The 26,874-nt window shown below is 37.2% G+C and overlaps 2 protein-coding genes and 1 long non-coding RNA gene across 13 annotated transcripts in view; 2 read left to right on the forward strand and 1 right to left on the reverse strand.

Moving 5' to 3' along the window:
* Nucleotides 1–4,767, forward strand: part of LOC109832581 (sphinganine C4-monooxygenase 2-like) — an 83,649-nt gene extending 78,882 nt beyond the window's left edge. For all 7 annotated transcript variants that reach the window (XM_020399931.1, XM_020399930.1, XM_020399935.1 and 4 more), the window contains 2 exons: nucleotides 3,349–3,992; nucleotides 4,082–4,767. In XM_020399931.1, the coding sequence (XP_020255520.1) occupies nucleotides 3,765–3,992; nucleotides 4,082–4,624 (771 nt within the window). In that variant the 5' untranslated portion in view covers nucleotides 3,349–3,764 and the 3' untranslated portion in view covers nucleotides 4,625–4,767. The remainder of the gene's footprint in view (nucleotides 1–3,348; nucleotides 3,993–4,081) is intronic.
* On the forward strand, nucleotides 6,489–17,580 carry LOC109832582. 4 transcript variants are annotated; one of them, XR_002244798.1, is made up of 7 exons: nucleotides 6,489–6,537; nucleotides 15,576–15,651; nucleotides 16,026–16,106; nucleotides 16,428–16,584; nucleotides 16,727–16,869; nucleotides 16,973–17,131; nucleotides 17,317–17,580. It is a non-coding gene; the product is annotated as an uncharacterized LOC109832582 (long non-coding RNA). The 4 variants fall into 4 exon arrangements; XR_002244797.1 differs by lacking the exon at nucleotides 16,727–16,869 and adding an exon at nucleotides 15,421–15,491 and having other exon boundaries at nucleotides 6,516–6,537; XR_002244796.1 differs by lacking the exon at nucleotides 16,727–16,869.
* LOC109832009 (sphinganine C4-monooxygenase 1-like) lies at nucleotides 25,766–26,839 on the reverse strand. 2 transcript variants are annotated; one of them, XM_020399464.1, is made up of 2 exons: nucleotides 26,552–26,839; nucleotides 25,766–26,452 (listed from the first exon to the last, which is right to left on the reverse strand). In XM_020399464.1, the coding sequence occupies exons 1-2, from the start codon at nucleotides 26,771–26,773 to the stop codon at nucleotides 25,913–25,915; spliced, it is 762 nt and encodes a 253-aa protein (XP_020255053.1). In that variant the 5' UTR covers nucleotides 26,774–26,839; the 3' UTR covers nucleotides 25,766–25,912. The 2 variants fall into 2 exon arrangements, with proteins under 2 accessions (XP_020255053.1, XP_020255054.1); XM_020399465.1 differs by having other exon boundaries at nucleotides 26,605–26,830.

A 26,874-nucleotide genomic window follows, 5' to 3' on the forward strand; every position in this document is an offset into this window, starting at 1 on the left:
CGCGTTGCGACACAAGTCAACGTTCGAGGATTCAAGATCCACACCATTCAACGTTTGACGATTCGAAACCCTAGGGTCGACGCCGGTCAACGCGTAACCCTAGGTCAACGCCAGTCAACGCGTTGCGACAAAAAGTCAACACACGGTGATCCGAAACCCTAAGCCAGCACAATGTGGCGGAGGTAGTTCAAAGTCAACTCAATGACACAAGCCAAACTCAATTCATCAGCTGCAAACTCGAGACTCCGACGACGGCCAAGCGATAAACGCGGTGCCGGAAGAACTTCGGCTATTCGTTTTCTCAAAAAGTGTGCAACCAAACAGCCCCTAATATTATATTAATGATTTTCTAAGGGGCATTCATGGGCGCTCATTAGGAGATGAGAAAAATATAGCGAAATGAATAAATTCAAAATTTGAACATATGACCTTGTCAAAAAGGTAAACATACTATCCTCCAGTTACAAGTCCTCCAATTAAACTTTGTAGGCATCAAAAATTGCCTATAGGTCTCCACAAACGGTTCAGTGTTAAAGAGCGACGATGAACGTCACTATCCGATCCACAGGAGTTCAATTGACGTCGACGAACGACTGAAGTGAATCGACGAGCCACGTGAGTTTATGTTCACAAAAAGGACAACGCCCTTCGTGCCTCGACCACTCTACAGATAATCCAACCATCGAAGCGGATCGAACTCTTCGTCACGCATCCAACGCACCCGGAATCACTCAAATCCGAGTCCGGACGAAGAATCTACAGGGAAACCAACAAAACACCTCAAATGGAGTCCCGGCAAGTCGAAACACCCCGGGGGTGTCTAGGAAAAGCCTAGACACCCCAGGGGTGTCTCGGCCAAGCCGAGACACCAGGGGGTGTCTAGGCCCCCTAGAGGCTCCCACGCCTATAAATAGCCCCCTTAGGGCCTTGGTTTGAGGGGAGGATTTTTGGAGACCCTTGGCGAAGCCCTGCTGCAGTGAAGAGTGGTCGTGCGCTTCAATAAGGAGAGGAGAGGTCTTCATCAGAGCCTTCATCACCCGTTCCCGTCCGATCCTTAGTATTAGCCCTTGGCGTTAATACTAAGAAGAGCTAATATCTCGCTTTAGCCGAGATAGACGCTTAAAGCTTCTAGATCTCACGCGGATCGACGAAGTTCTGCTTCTATATCCCTTCGCGGATAGACGAAGCTCTTCTTTTCCTTAGTATTGCCCCTTAGCGGTGATACTAAGTAGAGCTGGTGTCTCGCTTTAGCCGAGATATAAGCTTCATAGCTTCTTAGATCCCCCGCGGATCGACGAAGCTCTGTCCGATTTTTGACGAGGTTCTGCTTCTATATCCCTTCGCGGATAGACGAAGCTCTGCCCGATTTTCTCGGAGCAGATCTGATTGCCCGGTGGTCCACGGATATCAACGTCCCCGTCACAGGCCAAAGACCCACGCAAGCAAGAGATGACAAACGGATCTTGCGTTTGTTTGAAAAGAGTTGTATTTTTTTTGTTTTCATTGTGCAAGGGTCTTATAAAAAGGCTATCTTTTTGTTTCATTGTAACGATTGAAGTTGTAATGAATGCAGCAATGAATACAGCAACTTTTTCCGCAAACAAACTTGAGCCAAATCATTATCTCATTCCAAACTGTCATAGAAAAACAACATTCAAAAAACAGATGTGTATGGCAATAGATTAAGAGTGAGAGGCTTCAAATTGAAAGTGAAAAGAATGGCTCTTTCAGCAGTGGTATACAACATTTGGAAAGAACGAAACAATAGGATCTTCAACTCGAAAAACAGAGCCCCTGAGCAGATTGTTAGAGACATAAAGATTGGCATGGACACTGTCATCCTCAACAATCCTCAATTGCCAATTGAAGACAGGGATTGGTTCCTCTCCCTGTAGATTTTATTACAAATGTTTTATACTTTTGTTTCTTGATTGTTTTTAGCTACCAGATTTCATGAAAATCTGTGTAATTTGATGTACTTATCTCTACAATTTTGGTTTGTGAATAAAATCTTTCATTTACCAAAAAAAAAAGTACTATGGGATAAAAATATTCCAAGAAGATGCCTAGATACCATTAAGCTCTTAACCAGGAAGCCGTTTCTATCTCATGAAAGGATAAAAATTTCCGAACCAAAAATACTGAGGATACGGCAAAGTTGCATTCTACATGAGTGTCATGTTTCTTAGGATTGCTCTTGATTATTCTAGAGATTTCGTTCATTAAAAAAAATTGAGAACCAACAAAATTCGTTAACAAGAGACACCTGCACTATTCTTATTGTTACTATTTATGCAATTAATTATCATCTAATTTCTGGTTAACTTGAAAAATAATTTTACTTCTACACTACAAAAGACAAACCTATGGGGTTCATTCTCTTTAATATTTTTCAAAACTGATCGATGACTCATGAAAAGAGACCAGACTTCTCTCTCTTGTAGTGTAGAAGTAGTGTATCAGAGAATAGTGTAGTTATCATTATTTATTGATGATATAGTAAAATATCATTTAAGATTCTAGTTTGTGGCAGTCCTTAAATTAAGTTTCCACATAGTTAATAGGAAATATATAGTTATACTCAATCCTAATACTTTAAAGTTCCCTAACAAACAATCATATAATTAATAAAGTGTTTTTGTAATAAAGAGGAATGATGACCGTACTAAAAACATTATACTACTTTTATACTATCACAAATAAATGAAATGCTACCCACTGTGCAGTAACATGGACAGTTTTGAGAGGTTTCAATATGATTTCCATCACCTTGGGTTCGATTCCGGAATGAGTTATTAAAGAGAAATTGCTTTCTTGAGTGGAGTTGAGAAATATTCCAAGTTTAATCAAGAGAGGCATGTAGGTATATATCAGTCAATTTCAAACTATATAAGTCAATGGCGGGCGTGACACGCACTGAGAATCTTCTAAAATCTTCAAGGAAAGCAAATGGGTTGGTATCGATCACCATTAAAGCTAGCAATGGAATCAAGAAATTGGTCGACTGTGGTCATAGTCTTGGCTGCTAAGCACTTGATTAACAAATATCAGATATCAACAATAATCAAATATCACGACTACTATTCAATAATATCAGTGAAGGTAGTAGTCAAAGTAGAGCATCATTTTGTCCCCCTTCCGGTTTTCATTTCTTTCCCTTATCCGGTTTTTTTATTCTTGATGTTTAGACCTGTGGCATTCAGTCCATAGACTAGATAATCTAAGAAAAAACATAGAAACTTCCTCAAATTAACAGTTGAAGGGAGATAATTTACAAGCATGATACTACGTACTGATGGTCATATATATTCTTTTTTCCTAATTTTTCCTTCTTCCTGACATTTGAAGGACTTAGAAGACTATGAAACTGAGACAAGTTTTTACGGGCAAGAACATTGATCGATGGATCGAGAGATTAGGAGGAAATTTCGCGGCAAAAGAGTAGCAATTAAAGAAGTGACAGCAAATTGGTCCCGTTAATTCCTTCATATATATTTGACTTGCGCGGTTCAAGGGTCATCTTCGATCTATAGAATCACCATAAGATGAAAAGGAGTCTATTTTCCGTAGTGAAGTCATCGGTCATCTTTGCGACAATATTGATATACTTGGCTAATTTGGCACCATAAATGCTATATATATATATGTATTCCTTTTCTTTTCTCTATTAATTCTTTATTTCTCTTCTATATGCATACAGATTTCATACCAATATATCTTTTAGCTAGATACTCTAACAAGATCAAAATATATCTTATTCCACGATGGACTACAGCTCCTACGTGTCCGCTGAATTCTTGGGCATCTTCGTACCCACAATCATGTACTGGCTTCTCTCAGGAGCCTACGCCCTATTCGCCAACACGAAGAAGTACCGTCTGCATCCCAAAGGGGAAGAAGACATCAAAAACATACCCTCAAGAAGTGAAGTCATCAAGATCGTCCTCCTACAACAATCAATCCAGATCTCTGTAAATCTCATCCTCTTCATGGTATGCGTTACTTCATAGGATAATTTACTTCTTACGAGCATAATTCGACGAATGATGGCTTCTAATTAATTTTGTTCAACATATCGCAGTTCATCTCAGACAATTCGGATGCTATCAAGCCCGAGCCCCCCTTCTTCGTGCGATTGATCCAATTTATCTCTGCTATGGCAATCATGGACACATACCAATACTTCGTCCACAGATTCTTACACACCAACAAGTTTTTATACAAACACATCCACTCCAAGCATCACAATCTCCTAGTCCCATACGCGTACGCAGCTTTATATGCTCATCCTTTCGAGGGATTTATCCTCGACATAATTGGAGGAGGCTTGGCTTGCTTGCTCTCAGGCATGACCCCTTCGACTGCTGTCTATTTCTTCACGTTTGGTACTATGAAGACCGTTGATGATCACTGTGGCTTTATGCTCCCCGGGCACCCCGTGCACGTTGTGCTTGAGAATAACAGTGCTTATCATGATGTGCATCATCAGCTGTATGGAAATAAGTATAATTTCTCGCAGCCTTTCTTTGTGACTTGGGATAAGATCATGGGGACTTACATGCCGCATAAGCTTGAGAAGAGGGAGGATGGAGGATTTGAGGCTAAGCCTTTGAAGAAAGAGTGAAGGATTCTTGCCTACTTAATAAGAAGAGATGTATATGATATGTTCTATGTTAATTGTTGCTGATACTTTTCGTATGGAACTCAGCATAATATAGTTTGTAATATATATCATAACTAATTTCAGATGAGTTATTAGGTTTTTCACTATTCTACTTATCTTGGAAGATTTACATAAACAATTATATATACACGCAACTCAGCTGAAGCTTGTGTCTCTAGTTAAAATCTTTGATTTTTGAACCAAATTTTCAGATTTTGTGCTGCTTAATTTTTCATGAACAAGAAGCTCATGAGCTCCCGTTAAAGCTCTTTGATATATTAATTCGCAGACATCGGAGCCCGTGTGTGAGGAACAAACGAGCCCAGAGCTTCAAATTTCTAGCCCTGTTCCGGTTCTGAGCACTGACATATACTCCGGCCTAAACTTACTTTTATGGGCTACAGGCCTATTATATCTAGAGATGGGAGTTTCAATCATTTATAATCAACTAGATTATGTTTTGAAGCGACACTGTAGTTGCCTAATATCAGATTTATGTGGTAAGACAAAAGCATCCAGGTAGAAGAAACTACAAAATCTAATCTATCTAATCTAATACTACTCTAAAAGTGTGAAGGATGTTAAAACCTTTTTCCGAAAAATACCCTCATTGCATGTACAATTTGTTAAAGTGCTTTTTATATAAATGTTCATGCATTTTATTTAATCAACTTATATCATTAATCCTAATAAAGCATTACTAGAATGCTTTGTTCCTTAACTATTTTTTCAATAAGATATCTACTGGCCCTAGGGAAATTGCAGATTATGAAGGTTTCTTAAAGAACTTAATTGAGTCAAATTGATATTTACATTATTGATGTGCTGAGACATTATAACAATATATAATAGCTTTGAAACGCATGCATCTTGGCCTGCTTCGGACCAGTCGGCTTAAATTATAACCAAGATAGACACACCTGAAATGTCGCTCGACTCGACGAAATCGGAACTTTTATAATTTTTTATGAGAAATCTTAGTACAGTACGTTACGTAAATCTCCGTGTTTAGAGAATAAGAGAAGGGGGAAAAAAACTAAGTAATCAGTTACATATAAGTGATAAATATTTATTAATAAAGTGCATTTATAATAAAAACTCGATGCTAAAGGTCAGAGGAATAGAAGAAGATGACTACTTAGCTAGAAAAACACAATAAATGGGGAAAGCTAAATTAGAATTGATTTTTTTTTTTGTTTGAGATCATTCTACATTAATTTATTATAAAAGAGTTTATTTTAATTGTTGATTTTCTATATGATATTTAGATATACCTACGTGCAACGCACTAGATGAAGACAAACATCTCTCCTTGATCTTGTTTTGAAATTTAGAAGCTAGTTTGAAATTTCTGATCCTCTTTGTTAAAGCTTCCTACCTTCGGACAGAAGTAGGTAGGCCAACTTTTAAGTAGTCAAAATTAATCTTAATTCCACGGATTTTCCACATCATTGCACCCTCGCTTCCAAAACTAATTTCCACCTTATCGCTCATTTGCTTTAAAGCAGTCTTCCTCAAAAACTGACAAAAGTAAGGTAATCAAGTCAATATCTTAAAGGAAAAAGTAAGTAAAAAAACTTAGAATTTCTTAGGATGACCTAATGAAGGCCACGGTCAGAGAGTCCTGGACAACGGTCTTGTTCTCCCCCCCACTAGTAAAAAGATGTCCAGTCTCAACGGTTGTGTACAACCGTTAGGGCTGGATTTATCAGCCCTAACGGTTTAAACCGTTGGGGCAAGTGTATTTATCCTACACAACCAACGGAGGGAAATTTCCCCACATTAATTTTCGCGAAAAAAAAAAGAAAAAAACAAGAATCCCCCCATAGGACCTCGCCGCCTCTCCTCCTCCTCATCTTCGCCGGACCTGACTTGTAAGTCCTCTAACCCTAGTTTCTATTTTGCAGATTCTTGTCGATGTATTTTCTGGTCTCTTCACTTTATCTATTTCTGTGGACTTGGAATGAGCTTTCCTCAATTTTATTGATTTTAGGTTTAATTGCAGAGTGCCTCCAGTACTAAAGTTGTTTTACCGCTTATTAATCCTGAACTTTTTTATTAGAACTTTGATCCCTAATTCCACGATGGAGTTATCTTCCCATTATTTGTATTCATGACTTCAGTTTGATAGTCATGTGTACAGATTGCAGGAATTAATTGCTTAAATATGTTGTCAACCTTGTGTTGCATGTCACTAATTCACTGTCATCCTTGTGTTGCATCATGCTGTCCCTTGCCTTTAGGTTTAATAATGTAGAGAGAACATTTAATTAAGAAACAAGGACATGTGAGTATTGGCTAAAAATATAGGCTCTATTTATAGTCCAGCTAAAGTTTATACCCATTTTTACAAAATTCAATAGTGAAATCTTCAAGTTCCAAACATCTTGACAGTAAACAATGAAAATGTTCCTCAACACGGCCCACTGCCAAAAAACTAGGCATCCTAGACGGAAAAATCCGTCTAGGATACACAGAATTCCGTCTAGGATGTCTATCCTAGACGGAATTCCGTCTAGAATACCCGTCTAGTTTGTTTCCGTCTAGGATGCAGTATTCTAGACGGAAATTCCGTCTAGAATACATCCTAGACGGAATATTCTAGACGGTATTCAAAACCGTCTAGAATACATCCTAGACGGATTATTCTAGACGGAATTTCCGTCTAGAATAATTTATTCTAGACGGAAAAAGTTTTTTTTCTTTTTTTTTTTTCTTTTTTTGCAGAATCTACTCTCAGACGTGATGTACACAGTAGTTGACAACCAAAAAATTACTATCACTACCTCCAACAGAACTTCTAATTATATAATCCCAATATCAATCTCATTTATACTTCAAATAAATACATTCACAAAAATTAGGTACGAGAGATACATATAAATTGTTCTACAAACTTTTACAGAATACATCAATCTGCAGTGATAGCATGTATTTCTTTCAAAATGGATTATTGACGCTCCTTGGACAACTCACTCTGGCGACTTTTCCGTGGCTCTTTCTTTTTCTTCAGATGAGATCTATGCGGTGAGCTTCCTAATCAGCAGCTTCGACACCTTTCTTTCTCCTTCGATGAGGATGATCTTCGCTCTCGGGAAAGATGTCCCGTCAAGCGGCTGAGTCTACTCTTTGGGATTTTAGCCTTATCCGCCAATAAGTTGGGCCATCAAGATCTGTGAGTTTATTAATGGTGGTCTCTTGCCTATGCATCTGAGCGATTCGCTTGTGATCAGATCCAAAGATCGTCCTTCTGCTCATTTTCCAGAGGCTTCACCTGCATATAAGCAGATCTCTCCGATCGATGGTTTCAACAGTGGCAGCTGGACAGGACTTGTATTGATACCCACTATATGTCCTGGCAAATATATAGTCATTGTCAGAGATGACAATTCCTTTTAGCCATAGCTTACTTCTGTTGATAGTCGACTTGCGGGCTCTCTTGAGAAGCTTTTGATGCCGAATATCATGACAAACGACTATGACTATCATCCGTTGGTGTCCCGAGTTGTGTCTTGAGTGCTAAATATCCCTTTCAACTGCAGTACTCCCTTTATAAGCCAGTCTAGGGCCGTGATTACTTTATCCCGCATACTTCGAAGCTAGAAAACTTGATGAACCTCCTCTGCGATCACTATTGGATTAAGTAAATCTCTAACAAGTTATTACCATATGTCTTTGAATTGACACATCCGCACAGTTTTTCTTCTTTGATGAAAACGTCATCACTTATTGGTAGGGAGCTGAGGTTGACCAATAGTTCATAATCAGGTCAACACCACTTTCTTCCGGTGTCCAGATGCGCAACATTAGGATCCCGAGAGGACCGCAGAATAAGTCGTCACATGACAGGTGGGAGTGACTTATTGCACTGTCTTTTGTTAGACCGTGAGGAGGCCGTGATTAGGTCTTAGGTAGCTATATTAATTCCTTGGTTCCTATCGCCAATTAAAAACTTATATAAAAAATGTATTCTTACCAACACAACTAGATATACAATATATCGATGAGCAAATCATGAAAATATGCAATATGAACAAAGAGATATATCTAGCCAAGAGGTGAGTACTATGATAAAAATTATATGCGATGACTGGGAGTAGAGAGTTAGTATGAGTTAAACGGGCGGGGTGGGCAGGCGGAGAGGGTGGGGCAGAGAGGAGGGAGTGGCGTGGGGGGGCTTGAGAGCGAAGGTGTGAGTGATGAGATAGGATGAGAATGGGCGTAGGAGGTTAGTAGGTAATTAAGCAAGCTCGCAAGGACTGATGCGGACAAAGTGAGTGAAATCAGAGTGAGTAGTGATGAATGCGAGCGCATGGTGCCGCGGTAAGGATGAGGGTGTGGGGTTCTCTCCGTTCCATTCACTGACGACGAGAGGTGGAGAGTGTGGCGTCTATCGACACGGGGGGTGAAACATGGTCCTGGAGACGGTGGGCGCGCGAGCGAAGCCACTATTTGAGAAAGTCACGGGATCGCGGGCTATCTGAGGTAAGGCCCCTGGTTTGTCTATTTCACGGTCGGCGGGATGTCAACGTCTGTCTCAGAACAGCTCACACTCAGGGTTTTCGCTAATAGCTTACGAAGACGGTGATTCTCGATTATTCACTCATTGCAAGGCTATAGAGCCTCTAAAGAGTGTCTTAGTCGGCTGTCCTAGGGTTGAGGATTAGCAAGGCCTGCTCGGTCTGGGAATTACCACCTACTGCACTCCTCTTGGGACGCCCCCGTCTTCACCACACTCCTCTCGACGAGATATATTAGAGATACATAGGTACAAGTTTAATTCACAAGGTCTTGATCTACACAAAAGGCTCACAAATTAAAGAGCAGACTAGATAAATTATTTTGTTCGTTACTTGTTATCCTTTTCTTACGTCGTTTGAAGGTGATCAGAGAAAGAGGAAGAAGAAAACGTTAGGATCAGACGGTCAATAGAGCCTCCTATCCAATTTGTTTACAACCTCCCACACCCAATAAACTATACAATGTACAAATCACAAGAGCTCAATGCGTTGTGTCGTGTAGAGCGAATGGAGGGCCAATCAAATCATACTACTCGACATGTAACAGCGATAGTAGGGCTGCGGGTGCGAGAGGCAAGATGAGTTGAAGCAGGAAGCGAATAAGGTGAGGTACAAAAGGTACGAGGATAGTTGAAGGTTTAGAATTTATTCTCTAAAAAACAAAAGATGGAAGAGAGTGGATATGAAGTGACAGGGCTGCAAAAGCAACTGTTGGAGATGATTTCCGGGACAGTCACTTAGCCAATGAATACAAGCAAGTCTTACAAAAACACGCAACAACTTATAACCAATTAAACCTTGCTAAAACTCTTTATAAAACTTTGGTTCTTTCAAATAAACATCCATATTCTTTATCTTTAGTTTTAAGTAGAATGTGAATATTTGGGGAGGGAGAGGTATTAGTGATAAGAGCAACGCTCTTCAAAGCTCCATGACAGGAACAAACGGCAAACTAAGACCCAAGAAACCCAAAAACAGTACAGTCTGGAAATATACCGTTACGTGTTATTAGTCGACTTTGGTACTGTTCCATGAGTCAACTCTAAGTAGCCGTTACAAGCCTAACAACTTATGGGTCGACTCATTAAAATTCGAGGTGGAGTCGATCATCATGCATGGTCCGATCATGAAGTCAATGGTCGATCTCAGCAGAGAAGGCGAAGAGGAGCACTTCTCCGATTTGTTTGTGAGTCGACCTCATATGCAGGCATGGGACTCAACCTGATAGTCGGACTCATTGAGTGTTTTTGGGTGGATGTGAGGTACTGGCGGAGAACAAATATTAAGAGCGTAGGCGGGCAACAGTTTGAGCGAGGGTCAGTCAGACTCAACACTGTTCATGATGCGACTCAAGACGATGCACAGCTATGTTGGTTGAAACAGAAATTCTGATTTTCAAACTTCTTTTAAAATAGTAAATAAAATCAAGAAAAATATTAAACTTTGGAAAAATTGATTTGTTAAACATGTAATACATCTACTAAAACTGGTTTTCAAAAAGGACCTCCCAAATGAAAAATATCATTTCATTTTGCAAAATGAGTCCAAAATATGAAAATGTAAAACCATTGAGTTTTAAACTTTTTAGCTTAAGCCATGTTTTGAAACATTATAAAATATTTTGTTAGACTTATAAAAGTGTATATGATATTGTAAGTCCAAAACTGAGAATACAATATTTTCACAAATACAAGTGAATATGAAACATATGAAGTATGTATCCATGAATATATATTTGTTTCATTATCTATGAATCTAAACCAAACCAACTTATCCACGTAGAAACAACATGTACTTGAATATAAATATTTATTTAATGCCCATTGGTTAAAACTTTGTTTTGTGGATAAGCACCACAAAACCTAAATTGTAGATCGATATAATATATGTAAGTAATATATATCTTTAGACGGCGGTTGGTGTAGTGTCATAACGCCATAAAGGAATGAAATCTATGTTGTTTGATTATAGTAGCTTAAATACACGATATACCAGAGACACACATAATAAATAACTCCTTTTCCTAACACTTAACTTACCAAGCTGGCCAAACACACACCCACCCACGCACACATACACCCACAGAAAGAAACGAAAAGAAAAGACAGCACAGACAACTACAACACAATACACACACATATCAAAAGATGAGGGATGGAAGGAAAGTTCTTCGAACTGGTAGGACATGATAGTGCTGCAAGAAATCTTAAATACCAGTTTTGCTACCAGCATTATAGTTATTCACTTATTTTCATGCCGCATTTAGATCATACATAATGCAAATACTATTCGGCTCCTCAGTACTCAGTTGTGCTTGTACATGCAAATATTCCTCAACAGAAGCATCTAGATCCCCATCCTTATTGTCTCCCATAATTTCAGAGCGAAACAACAATGACCTCGAGACATTTTGAATTAGTGAAAGAGAATTCCCCATACGTGAAAATCGATCAATTTTTCAAGCTAAGGAATATGAAAATTGATCAATTTTTCAATATTTCTGAATTAGTGAAAGAGAATTACAACTCAAAAGTCAAAACTGATGTCTGTGACAACAAAGTAGCATTTAGTATTTGAAACATAAAAAAGAAAAAAGTGTAACAAGAAATGCCAGAAGATTATAAAAAGTTAATTCCCCATACGTGTCTTTGTAATTCCCCTTCGTATGAGGCATTACTCCCATCATTGCTCCCCTGTAAATCGTGTCAAGCACCCTTCTTATAATATACTTCCTTAGATATGAACTGAGAACCAAGAACTTATGCAAGTGTTGAGACTAGTACCTATGATCAGTTTCAGATCCAATCTGTAGCTTCTGCCACTTTGATCTTCAAGCTCCATATCAAAGTCCTCTATGGGAAGTGAACCAGAATTCGTATGCCTCTCGGTCAATGCAACTGCATCAGCCCTGGTTAAGAGTAACAAAAGTAAGCAGTTGGTTTTAGTGCGAGCCTACCATGAAAGCATCAGCATAGTATCTAACATAAGATGTTTCTTTTGTAAACTGAAACCTTCCATTCATTCTGTCATAGAAATAATCTTCGTACAAGCAACAATTTCCCTAAGCAATTTGATAAACTTAAGGAAAGCTTCACCAAGGACATTTCTACCACAAAATAAAGTCAAACTTGCATCATTTTATGAGTCTCACTAGGTATGTCTCAAGCAGAGAAACACACAAATTAGATGTATATGCTTGATGATTAAAGAACTTGAAAGACAAGAACACAACGAGGCATTCAACACCATGTATGCTCTAAGCATTCACAGTCGACATGAGTGCTATACTTATTGGTGGTGAAAAATACATAACACGTGCGAGTTCCTTTACGCGATGTGTTATAACTTTGTCACTCGTTGTGACTAATCATCTATTAAGAAGATTAATGCAAAACAAGGCAAAGTGTATCCATTTACAGAAGAACTATAGTATCTGGGGGTAGTGTTCTAACTGCTTAACAGTGTAATCAAACACGACGAACAAAACTCATCTCATAGCTGGAAATTCTTCATATCACTAGCAATCGTCAATTGTCAATAATCATCTAACAAGGAGGTTCTCACAAACAACAACAATCTACAACACACAATATGTATAATTAATTACATAAAGAAATGGCCTTTGTATCAAAATTCCCAACAACTTCAATAATATAATTGATACCCATAAATCAGATAAACCTTCATATCATTCTAATCATCCAATAACAATAATCATCTAACACAATTAAGCTAAAAATTCAAGAAATTCCCTGAAAACCCAGAAACCCACTAATAAAAAGAACTCACTTTAATCGACTGAGCTCCGACGATTGCTCCGCCTCCGACGCCGGCACTTCATCAAGGGCTTTGCCCTCATCAGGGGACGCAACAGAAGCAAGAACTCTGGAGTTTCTCTTGAGCCCCAGTTGGGCTAAAAATTGCCCATCATCGCAGTCTTTCAATGCTCCACCCTCACAAATCAAATTCACGGTGGATCCCGCAGCGGCGGCGGCAGATCGCCGGCGGACTTCATCCCTGAGCATGGAGAGCGTCCACGTGTCCAGATGGACGTCGAGGGCGCCGGACCAAGCGTCGACGATCTTGAGGCCGTGGAGGGAGAGGGAGTAGAGGGGGAGGGAGGGGTCGGGTGAGGTTGAGGAGGGAGAGGGAGAGGAGGGGGACGCGGTGGAGGGAGGAGTAGGAGGGGGTTTCCTGAAATGAAAACAAATTTGGGGATGAATTATTCGTTTTAGGGGGGAAAGGAAGGCATTCGCGGGTTTATTGGCTGAATTTTTAAAAAAAAACTGTTCTATGTATTCTAGAGACGGAAATTTCCGTCTAGGATACTATTCTAGACGGAAAGGGGGTGAGGTTGAGGAGGGAGAGGTGGAGGGAGGAGTAGGAGGGGGGTTCCTGAAATGAAAACGAATTTGGGGATGAATTATTCGTTTTAGGGGGGAAGGGGGAGGGGGCATTCGCGGGTTTATTGGCTGAATTTTTTTAAAAAAATTGGTCAATATATTCTAGACGGAAATTTCCGTCTAGGATACTATTCTAGACGGAAATTTCCGTCTAGAATACCTGGTTATTTTTAAAAAAAATAAAAAAATAAAGAAACCGTCTAGGATACTATTCTAGACGGAATTTTCCGTCTAGAATGTTTTATTCTAGACGGAATATTCTAGACGGAAAATTTTCGTCTAGTTTAATACATTCTAGACGGAAAAAATTCCGTCTAGAATATTCCGTCTAGAATATGTGATTTTCTACTAGTGGCCGCATGAAATAAAAATAATTCCTTAGCTGACCACGAAACTTGAGATAAAACTTCATTGTAACTGGTAGTCGGTGTTAGATTTTTGCTATATTCTTTTACTGCTTGAAATGTAACTGGTAAGCATATATTATGTGAAAATTGCTGTCAAATAAAACAATATTAGGTTAACTGAAAATAAATGAGTTATGAAAATCAGGCCTGAACGGGGTGCAGTCGTGATACACTGCCCTAGAAGATAGAGGACCCGCCTGTCGCCCTGGCGTAGTTGATCCTCCCCCCTAGCGGTAAAAGCCCCCCGGAAACGGCCGGCCTCTCTACTCGGGCGCGAGTAGCAGAGCTTCTGCTCAGATGAAGATGTTGCCCAATAAAATAATCCGCAAAAATATGTAGCCAAATATCTGAGAGTAGAAGGAGGAAGAGAGCTATGAAATTCTTTGTGAATTTCTGTGTGTTTTCCCGAATGAACTCTGCCTCCTTATATAGCCTCATGAACCAGTAACCGATGCTGAATCTCCTCGTCCGTTGGGCGTAAATCACGCTTGCCGTTACATAATAAATGTAAACAGCAAGTGAAATTTCTATCTTCTAGATTGTTTCAAATAAAACAATATTTAGGTTATACGTGAAAATTAAATGAGTTATTGAAAATCAGGCCTGAACGGGGTGCAGTGGTGATACATGCCCTAGAAGATTAGAGGACCGCCTTCGCCCATGGCGTAGTCGATCTCCCCTTAGCGTAAAAGGCACCCGGAAACGCCGGGCCTCTCTACTCGGGCAGCGAGCTAGGCAGAGCTTTTGCTCAGATGCAAGATGTTGCCCAATAAAAGTAATCGAAAAATATGTAGCCAAATTCTGAGAGTAGAAGGAGGAAGAGAGCTATGAAATTTTGTGGAAATTTCTTGTGTTTTTTCCGAATGAACTCTCTCCTTATATAGCCTCATGAACCGTAACTCTGCTGCTGAATCTCCTGCCGTTGGGCGTAAATCACGCTTGCGTTACATAATAAATGCTGCGGGCGTTAACAGAACGTGTAAAAAGGTGCAAAATTAAAAGCTTGAGAAGCAAAGGGTGTGCGTGTGCGGCCTGCGTGCGTGGCGTGGCAAGCGCGTGCGGGCGAGGCGAGGCGTTGCGTGGCGAGGCGAGGCGAGGCGTGGTGCGCGCGCGCGCGCGTGTGTGGTAGAAACGGCAAAGCCCACAAAACACTAACAAAAACTATTCAAAGCCCCATTGAGAAGTAAACCATTATAAACCACTTGAACTTCTTCTCAACTTCCAATGTGGGACTATTCACAAGGCAAAATTGCCTTTTCCTTAAGAAATGCTAACAAAAATTTCATACACATAATAAATATTTGATGCACTAGACATGTTTCACATTTATGAAAATTGTGATTAAATTTAAAAAGTAAATAAAATTTATTTATACCAAACTATATAGTTTTTATAATTTTCTGAAAATTAGTGCAAGCGTGCTTTAGGTATCAAGTAAATATGAGAGGTTTTCTATTGGCACTAAAGTCCAAGCTGTTTGGAGTGAAGATGGGGAGTGGTGAGTAAGAGTTTATGATTAAGTTGGATAAATTTCGAGTTGTTTTCTTTTGTTGATTCTGTGTTTGATTGGTTGAATACTTAGGTATGATGCGACCGTCGAGGCTATTACTTCTAATGGTTACCATGTTGCCTATGATGGATGGGGAAACAAGGAGGAGGTATGTTGGATAATGCGTTTTTTAATAAGCCATATCTTCCAAGAAAGTCCGTCTGTATTTTAATTAAATTTGTCAATATCTTACACTAGTAAAATAAGCCATATCTTCCAAGAAAGTCCGTCTGTATTTTAATTAAATTTGTCAATATCTTACACTAGTAAAAGGATGCTCATCCCCTCTAAAAAGCTCATCCTCTTCTTAGACTCATATCGTGAAAGTAATTAGATTTTCAATGCTTTAAAAGAGTAAACTACCTAGTAACTAATTGTTTAAATCATTAGTGCAAGTCGACGACTAAGTGTAGCCTTAAAAAATGTCTAAGCTGTGGGAATTTTTTTTACCAATATTCTCACACCTGCAGTTCATTTTTACAGGTCAAACTGATGCTAATTGCGCTTCTATCTGAATCTGAACTTAGAGTATTTGATGCCACAATTGAGCTAATCTTAGATAAGGTAGATAATGTTTTTGAATGCACTACTAGTAAACTTATCTTGAATTGCTTTGATTGGAAAATTTTCATGTAATTCGTGATCGTACTTTGTAGTTTATGACGACTTTCTTCATTTTCCTGATTCAAAATGCTTTATATTATTTTTTTGTTAGATGATGCGGTGTAATGATAACTGTTTCACATCTTTAGAATCATGAGTGGGTCCTTAAAACACCTTTACATGCAGTACATTTTGATCAGCTATTGCAAGTATTTCATTCTCTTGTTTATCCTGTTTAGAGAGTCTTCTGATTCACAAATATTCATATTCTTTGTTATGCAGGGGTGCAGCTTGGTGAATGCATTAAAACTTTAATCCATGCCGATTACCCTGAACAGTGGCCTAGCCTTCTTCACTGGATAACATGCAACTTACAATTACAAGACCAACAAGTACATGGAGCTCTCTATGTGCTAAGGATTCTTTCCAGGAAATATGAGTAAGTAAAATCTCTTTTGTTATACGTGGATTCTGGAACCAGCTCCTTCTATAATCATTATATTTCGTGCATACACAAATCAAATGCTATTACCAATATTTCACAAAAGCTTTTCTAAAACTCGCTTAGAAACTTTATGAAGGGTAATCACTTCTAGAGAGAGCAAGTTGGTGAAGTTGCTACTCAACTTGTGAAGTTTCTAAAAAGCTTTACGTGCATGCATATTGTATATAATTGAGGCACATTCATTGGTTGGGAAGTTGGTGAAGTTGCTACTCAACTTGTGTGAGTGTAGTTTTCTAATTTTCATATACAATTGGCAGATATATAAATGCTAATCATGTTTATGGTTTTGATTTCTGCTTATATTTGTGTCATTTGTCTCCAGCATTCATTCATGCCTTGTGCTTCAGTCCAAATAGGTACTGGCTCCGTGTTGCCACTCAAGAGAGTGTGAAGATATGGGATATGGAGACTGGAGAGCAAGTCTATTGTTCAGGATCTGAAGCCAACTGATGCCCCTTAGCCAACTTCATCCAAAAAACAGGTATATTCAATCACCAACCTCATTTTCTTAGTTTATATAACTGCTTATTTATACCCTGCAATTCTTAAATAATCTCATTATGCCTGATATTCATCAAATTAGAAAATAGAAATATCAAATCGTTAGTCATTCTTTGGGAATTATTCAATTTCTTTAGATGATCAATTTTTTCCTCTTTGCTACAGAGGTTTGGCCTTCCTCAAGGAATGTAAATGGATTGACACGGAGCATCATCAGGCCCAAGTTCATATTTTGTCAAGAACATCCTGAGATTAGAAATTCCATTATTTGTTAAAACTTGAATTTGATGGATAAGGAGGAACCTCCTGTTATCAAGTCACCTTTCTCTGTTATCCTTCTGCGTCTTCTTCATCTTTTCTATGTAAAAAAGCTGAGGATGTTTTAATTTGATCAAAGGAATTGATGAATGCATTGTGATTTTGTCTCAATTAAGAGTGTGATTAATCTTGAGCATCATTATTTTTTTTTTAGAATTAGGTATTTGCCCCAACGGTTATAACCGTTGGGGCTCAGTAAGGCCCCAACGGTTCCAACCGTTGGGGCATTTTTTAATTTTTTAAAATTAAAAAAAATAAAAAATATTTGCCTATATATATATGTGTGTGTGTGTGTGTGTGTATATATATAGGGAGAGGTTCTAATAAAAACCTAGAGAACTAAAAACCAATCCTAACCCTCCAATCTATCTAATCCAATGGCCTACATTTCAATGGCAGAATTATAAATATAGACAAATTTAATACACATCAGTAATGTGAAAATGGTAAAATTGGAATAATTTACTACATTAATGGTGGCTGGCAACATTGGAAACCAAAAATACAACACGTGGAACAATTCACTACATTAATGGTGGCTGGCAACATTAATACTTCTCTATTGAGTTCTCCATTTCCCCATTTCTCTCTCTAACTCACTTCCTGCTCTCTGTAACTCACTTTCATATTCTATCAAGCTTTGATCTTCCATCTTCGCATGAAGAACACAGCAACAATTCATTAAAAATCATCCTAACCATCCAAGCTTTCGCTGGAGTGAATTTGGATTCACTCCAGTGAATCTGGATTATATTGAAGCTCGATTCATTGGAGTGAATCCAGATTCACTGAATTGAATCCAGATTTAGTGAACTGAAACTTGTTATCAAACAATAGCAAATCTGCAAAAATAAAAAACAAAAAGAATAAGAAACTTATGGTAAAAAACAAGATATAAAATTTTAAACCATGATAAGATTTCACATTTTACAGCAAAAAGTTACGATTTTTATGGTAAAAAACAAACACCTCACATAACTAAATCTGGATTCACTGCAGTGAATCTAGATTCACTCATGAGTTTATTTCTTCGAAATTACAGCACATGCATTTATTTCTTCAATAATTCATTAAAAACCATCCTAACCATCCAAGCTTTCGCTGGAGTGAATCTGGATTCACTCCATTGATCTGGATTATATTGAAGAATAAGAAACTTATGGTAAAAAACAAGCTATAAAATTTTAAACAAAAAGAATAAGAAATTTATGGTAAAAAACAAGCTATAAAATTTTAAACCATGAAAAGATTTCATCTTTTACAACAAAAAATTACGATTTTATGGTAAAAAACAAACACCTCACATACTGAATCTGGATTCACTGCTGTGAATCGAGATTCACTGCAGTGAATCTAGATTCACTTATGCGTGTCTTCGTTTTTCAACTGGTTTCTTCCAAAAACAAAAAACTTTTCAGACTAAAATGTGAAATATTTCACCTTTTACAACAAAAAGCTACGATCTTTAAGGTTAAAACTAAAACTTTTAGACGAAAAAGCAAACAAATTTTATAAACTTACCATTAAAGCGTCAAAATAATTTAACAGCCCACTGAATCATGAAGACGAAGGTTGAAGAAGACCGTGAAGACGAAGCGTCAAAATAATTTCATAAACCATGAAGACGAATGTTGAAGAAGAGAGAGTTACTGTGATTTTGGAGAGAGAGAGGTTGAAGAAGACGAAGGTTGAAGAAGAGAGATGTTGAAGACAGAGAGAGTTGCTGTGATTTTGGAGAGAGAGAAAGTTGCATGGGGAAATGGAGAACTCAACAGAGAAGTATTAATTACCTCTCTTTAGTGGGCTGTTTATTTTACCTAATTACCCTTATGCAGCTTTAATCTCAGCCATTGGATGAATCTAGATCCAATGGAGATGATTAGTTTTTATTTTTAGGATAGCGAGGTTTTTATTTGAACCTCTCCCTATATATATATATATAGACACACACACTTTTAAACTTAAATTCTGCTAAAAGTAAGTAAGTCTTTTCTTTGTGTATTATCTTCTATTACGAGTTGCATTTGCTTTCCAATTTATTGCTATGCACCGGTCATAATAAGATTTTGGATGGAAACAGAGAGTGTTGAGATTCTAATAAAAACATCATTAGCCTAAAAACTAAAAACCTATTTATTGTACTAAATGCCATTAAAGAGTGCAATAAATGTCATTATTATATTGAGTGCAATAAATAGTGGCAACAAACAACCAATGAATCCAGATTTACTGGATTGAATCCAGATTCAATCCAGCGAATCCAGTTTCACCTCACATAACTGAATCTGGATTCACTACAGTGAATCTCGATTCACTCCAGTGAATCTGGATTCACTATAGTGAATCTGGATTCACTCATATATAGGGTGGGGATTTCCAGTTGAAAAAACGAAGACACATATGAGTGAATCTCGATTCAGTGCAGTGAATCCAGATTCTGTTACGTGAGGTGTTTGTTTTTTGAAGAATAATAACATTTATTGCAGTGAATCCAGATTCAGTTATGTGAGGTGTTTGTTTTTTGAAGAATAATAACATTTATTGCAGTGAATCCAGATTCAGTTATGTGAGGTGTTTGTTTTTTGAAGAATAATGACATTTATTGCACTCTTTAATGGCAGACAAATTTATTGCACTCTTTAATAATGGTATTTATTGCCATTACTGAATCTGGATTCACTGCAATATAAGCTCTAATCTCAACCATTGGATGAGATAGATCCAATGACCCACAATGGTTTTTAGTTTTTAGGCTAAGGAGGTTTTTATTAGAACATCACCCTATATATATATAAATTTATATATATTATATATATATATATATATATATATATATATATATATATATATTATATATATATATATATATATATATATATGAAAAAATAAAGAAACTTGGTACCAAGTTCTCAACGGCCTTGCTAATGATGTGATTAATCTGGTCCACACATCAAACTTGTGAGGGGGTAGAGGTAAATTACAAAAGAACACATTGTTTTAAAAATATATATATCCCCCTCTCTTTCCCCTCATTCACTGCTCTATCTCTCTCTTCTCTCTCTCCCCTTCATTCATTTTGCTCCTCCCCTTCCAAACTCGCCGTCGCCCGTGGCGCACACGCCACAGCTACGACCCCACCACACGCTGCGATCCCACCGTTTGGAAGGAGAGCGTTGCAGGTTGGAGGGGAAGGCGGTGGCAACGGCGGTGTTGGAAGGGAGGGCGCAGGGGGCGGGGGATGGATGGGAGAGGCGGTGGCGGGGTCGCAGCGGCAACGAAGTTCGTGACCGGAAGGAGGTTCGCGGCGACGACAGGATACCGACCACGGGAGGCGGAGTAACAACCATGACAGCTAGTTTGGAAGGGAGCACACGAGATGAGAAGGGGGAAGGGGAGAGGCGGGGGGTGTGGGGGGGGAGGGAAATTTTTAAAAGTAGGATTTTTTTTTTCAAATTTACATCAATCCCTCCAAGTTTGATTTGTGGACCATATTAGCCCACATCACTACTAAGACCCATTGAGAAACTTGGTACCAAGTTTCTCTATTTTTCTCTCTATATATATACACTTGCACTTGAGCTACACGGCATAAATAATTTAATTAATCCTCAAGATAAGAGAATTCTGTAGTATACCTCAATGTTTAATTCAATAAAGAATCATGTTCTAAATCTTTATTCAACAAGTATTTCTACAAGAAAATCTCCAACTAGCATTCCTGCAATTGCGTCTTTTCTTATCGCCAATCATATTAGTGTTGGATAAAAATGGTAACTCCAACAATTTCTTTTGTCCTGCTCAATTAATGTCTATTATTTCTTTAATTTGAATTAGTCACTTCAACGATCTTTCATGTATATGGGTATCCAAAGTATGAATTAGATGGATGCTTGTAGTCCCAACCATTGTTGTTAGTCTCGACACCGGTAAGGAAAATGGTAATTTATAACAAAGTTTTCATGTTGTTTATTCCTAGTGCAATGCTTCTTCCCCTATGTTGCAGGCCCGGCTATGGAGCTGTGCGGGCTAATCCACCACACAGGGACCCTAAAATTAAGGGCCCCAATTTTTTTAAAAAAATTATATTTATATGTATATATGTTATTATTGTAATATCAAAAGGATAAGGAATTTAAAGAGGCAGAATTGACATTGATATTGGCAAAAAAAGGTAACAACATTAATTAATAGGCCCTCTACCTACCTATCTCCAGCCATTTCTTCACGTGACATCGCTTTCATCCTCTTTCTTCTCTACGAACTGAACTACCTACCTATCTCCAGCCATTTCTTCACGTGACATCGCTTTCATCCTCTTTCTTCTCTACGAACTGAACGACTCGGACCCTCCATCTTCTCTCATCACGTGACATCGCTTTCATCCTCTTTCTTCTCTACGAACTGAACGACTCGGACCCTCCATCTTCTCTCATCTCTCCGTTCGCTGCGGACTGCGATTCTACAAATCAATCCCCCGATCGGCCAATCCATCATCCTCCGATCCATCATCCTACGATCAGATCGGCCAATCAGATCACTAGTTTGTGAATTCGTGTGTATTTTCTCTAGTAAAAAGGGAAGCAATCTTCATATCAGATCAGGTAATTATTTTTCCTATTTTAACTTCCAGTTCGCTATGTATTTTCGTTGTGGTATTTAGGTTGTTAATAAATTATATATACACCTCTATTTGAACTATTTTCTTTCTTTTTCTTATGAATTCTTTCTTTCATTTTACTGGTGGGACCGTGGGAAGAGGAAAGTCAACTATCTTTTGCAGACTACTCGAGTACCTCTTCCACTTGATTTAAGGTTTCAAATTAGGTTGTATTGTTCCAAATCTTTTGACTTCTTTCAATTTGATTGTAATATTATTATTTTATTATAGAAATGCCTTGAAGAAAGTATCCTTCTAGATATGATAAACGCAAGAAAAAAATTAAACAATTTATCCAAACACAAAGTGGAGCGCTTGATAAATTCGTTGTTAGAGAAACAAAAGATTTAGTTGAAAATTCAATTAAAAATGATAACATTAATGATTTGGGCCTGAATGAGTATGAGAATAAAAATATTGATGATCAAAGTAAAAATAACATTGATAATGAAAATGAGAATCAGAATGAAAATGAGAATCATAATAAAAATTATAATTATAATTATAATTATAATGAAAATGAGAATCATAATGAAAATGAAAATAAAAGTAAAAATGAGAATCAAAATCAGAATAAAATTGATATTGATAATGAAAATAAAAATAAAAAAGAAAATATTTTAGGCAATGAACAACCTAATCAGTCCATGCTCATGAATTTGAATATTTATGATCCAAGAACATGGGATAGGTTGGACACAAAGTCTAGAGATATATTAGTAAAAAATGGCCCTATAATAGATCTATTAGTCAAAAAAGGTCCTAAAGATAAATTAGGAAGATGTTTTTCTTCGGTATTTTACAGTAGATATTTATCAAATGGAGAGAAATGTGATGGAGAATGGTTAATTTATTCAAAGGATATCGATAAAGTATCCTATTTTTGCTGTAAATTGTTTGAAAATGGTTTTAAGAAAAGATTTTTAATAAATGAAGGATTTAATGATTGGATACATCTTAGTGCTAGGCTTAAAGAACACGAAACAACTAATGAGCATATTATTAACATGAGTACTTGGCTTGATTTACACATAAGATTAAAGAAAAATAAAACAATCGATAAAAATATTCAAGAGAAAATTAATAAAGAGAAGGAACATAGGAAGAAAGTATTACAAAGAAGAATAATTTATGTTGTTAAATATCTTGCTAAACATAACTTGGCATTTCGAGGAACAAATGAGAGAATTTATCAAAATATGCCTAATTAAAATGATTATAGAATGAGATCCGGTAATGCAAGAACATGTTTGATATATTGACCATGGTGAAATTCATTACCATTATCTTGTTCATAGCATTCAAAATGAATTGATAAGTATGTTAGCTTCTAAAATCAAATGTGCAATAGTTCAAAAAATTAATTAAGCTAAATATTTTTCAGTAATACTTGATTTTACTCCGGATGCAAGTCACCAAGAACAAATGACTTTAATATTATGATGTGTTGATATTTCTACAAGACCGATAAAAATAGAAGAATTTTTTGTAGAATTTTTAAAAATAAATGATACATCTGGACAAGGACTTTTTGAAGAATTGAAAAATATGCTAAAAATGATTAATCTTGATATTGATAATGTATGAGGTCAAGGGTATGATAATGGGTCTAATATGAAAGGGAGACACCAATGTGTATAAAAAAATTAATTGATATAAATCCTAGAGCATTATACACGCCTTATGGTTATCATAGTCTTAATTTAACACTTTGTGATATGGAAAATTGTTGTGGTAAAGCAAAAGACTTTTTTGGTGTGATACAATACATTTATACATTATTTTCTCACTCAACAAAGCGATGGTAAATTTTGATAAATAATGTAAAAGGTTTAACTGTGAAGTCATTTCGGCTACATGTTGGGAAAGCCATATTGAAAATGTTAAAGCAATTAGATTCCAAACGCTTAAAATAAGAGAATCACTACTTCAGTTAGCAGAAACTGATAATGACTCCAAAATAAGGAGTGAAGCAGATTCTTTAGCAACACATGGAATTGAAAATTTTGAATTTTTATTAAAAGTATGATTATTTGGTATGATATATTATTTGCTGTTAACTTAATTAGCAAATCTTTACAATCTAAAGACATGCTTATTGATATTGCTATAGATCAAGTAAAAGGATTGATTACGTTTTTTGAGGATTATAGAGAAGTTGGGCTCACACAAGCTATGTCAATTGCTAAAGAAATTGCTACTGAAATGGAAATTGATTCTGTATTTCAAGTAAAACGCCAAATCCGTAGAAAAAGATAATTTGATGAGAATATTAATGAGGAGACAACACAATCAGCTGAAGAATTTTTTAGAATCAATTATTTTTTGTATATTGTAGATCAAGCTATTGGTTCACTAAAGAAAAGGTTTGAGCAATATAAAGCATATGAAGATATTTTTGGATTTTTGTTTGGTTCAGAAAAGTTAAATTCATTAGATGATAATAATTTGAAAGCATGCTGTGATAATCTTGAAATTGTTCTAAAATATAAAACATTTTCTGATCTTGATGGGAAAGATTTATTTGGAGAACTAAAAATCTTATGAAATATATTACCAAAAGAAACAAAGATGGCTATCGATATACTGAATTTCTTTAAAATACGAAATTATTTTTCAAATGCATGTATTTCTTATAGAATATTATTGACTATACCTGTTACAGTCGCATTTGCAGAAAGAAGTTTTTTAAAATTAAAAATATTAAAATATTATCTGAGATCGACTATGTCACAAAAAAGACTAAATGGACTAGCTTTGATATCCATTGAAAATGATTTTATAGATAAAATTGATGTTAAAGGCTTAATTAGTGATTTTGTAGCTAAAAATGCAAGGAGGACAAATTTTCAATGATACTTTTTGATGCTAAAGGCTTCGATATCTCTTATGAAGGTAAGCACAGATACAAGAGGAACATAATATGCAAGTTTCTTATTGTGGACTATTTGCTCTATTGGAAAGCTTTATTAAGGTGGGATTACATGCATTTATCTGATCAGTAACATTTTATTCAGGTGATCGAAGAGATGAAGAATGGGCAATAGCACTTGAAAAGTATGTTAAAGACTATCCAGATGCAAAAAATCAGGTAATATTTTAATGTCTGATCAGTAATATTTTGTTCCCTAGCATTTTAGGGATTCAAATTGGAAATAAATTTATTGATATTTTGTATATAGAGAAGGGTCATGTGTTTACTTTTCGCACATGGCCCATAAAATCTCAGAACCGGCCCTGCTATGTTGCCTATCGGTACTAGTGGAGTAGGATTGACCTCACAGAACCCATGGGTGTAACCTTTCGTTCAACACTAAAATCGACAATTAAAAAGTATTTTGAGACCGTACCAATCAAGAATACACGACAGGAAAAATTGATCTATCTCCAAACTTCACTATCCAGTAGCTTTATTTCTATAAGGTCTTTTCTCATGAGACTGAAGTGAGGGCTAAAAAACAAAAGAAAGAAAAATCAAATCACACCATCTTTATAATAGGTAAATTCCTTTTTTTTACTCGCGAAGTTATCATAATTAGTTTGTAATAAAATATTAGCTATAATTAGAGAGGTCTTTTCAATAAAATTTCTATTTGTCCAAGACATAGGCAGCAGAATTTGCAAGGACGAATAAATTAATATACTTTCTGTCCACTGTCATAGCATATTGTGTTTTTCAAACTTGGCGACTTCTCTCGTCACCGTACAAAACTATAGGCACACGTCTCTAGATTCATAATGATAATAACGCCAGTCCCATAAAAGATAATATCCTAATTAATCTAATTAGTCCTTAATTGGCCTAGCCTCAAGTCCCCCCTCCTTCCTCTCCTCCAAGGTATACGGCATGTAGGTCCCCAAAACTCGGTCCCAAACGACAAAGAACGGCTGCGAGAAATTATACTTATTTCCATACAGCTGATGGTGCACATCATGATAAGCACTGTTGTTGTCAAACAACAAGTTGAGGGGATTCCCCGGGAGCCAGAGCCCACAGTGGTCATTGATGCTCTTGATCGTCGCAAACGAGAAGAAGAAGATGCTCGTTCGAGGAGTCATGCCAGAGATCAAAAAGGAGAGCACACCGCCGACCGTATCCAGCAGTAGCCCTTCGAGTGGGTGATTGTACAGAGCACCGTAGGCGTAAGGGACGATCAAACGATGGTGATTGGAGTGGATGTGCTTGTACAAGAACTTGTTCATGTGCATGTATCGGTGCATAAAGTACTGCCACGTGTCCAATACGAACATCGCGACCATAAACTGCATGATGATCACGTGCAGCGGTGGCTGGGGATGCGTCTCAGCCTTTCCTCCCTCGATCACCTGTTAAAAGTTTTAGAAGAGTCGGATAAGATGCGTGGTTCATGATAAGAAGGTCGAAAATTTCTGAGATCTGTTGACAAATTTTTTTTTTTTTTTTACGGTGAAGAGGATGAGGGAGATGGCGATTTGCATGGCTTGCTGAACGAGAACACCTTTGACGACGGTGTACTTAGAGACAATGTTCTTCTTGTCTTCATCTCCCCTGGGGTGCAGGCGATAGTTGTCGAGCGAGCTGAGTAGAACATAGACACCCGAGTAGACCCAGTATACTGCAATCGGAACGAAAGTGCTAAGCAACTCATCTGACACGTCAAGCCCCATCGTGCGGTGTTTTTCAAATTTCTTGAAATCGAGGCAAACAAGAAGAAATAATCTCTGTTTGATCGTCTGGCTGTGTATCGACGCCTGAATTTATAGGGGAG

The sequence above is a fragment of the Asparagus officinalis genome, chromosome 3 (assembly GCF_001876935.1).
Source record: "Asparagus officinalis chromosome 3, Aspof.V1, whole genome shotgun sequence".
Lineage (NCBI taxonomy): Eukaryota > Viridiplantae > Streptophyta > Magnoliopsida > Asparagales > Asparagaceae > Asparagus > Asparagus officinalis.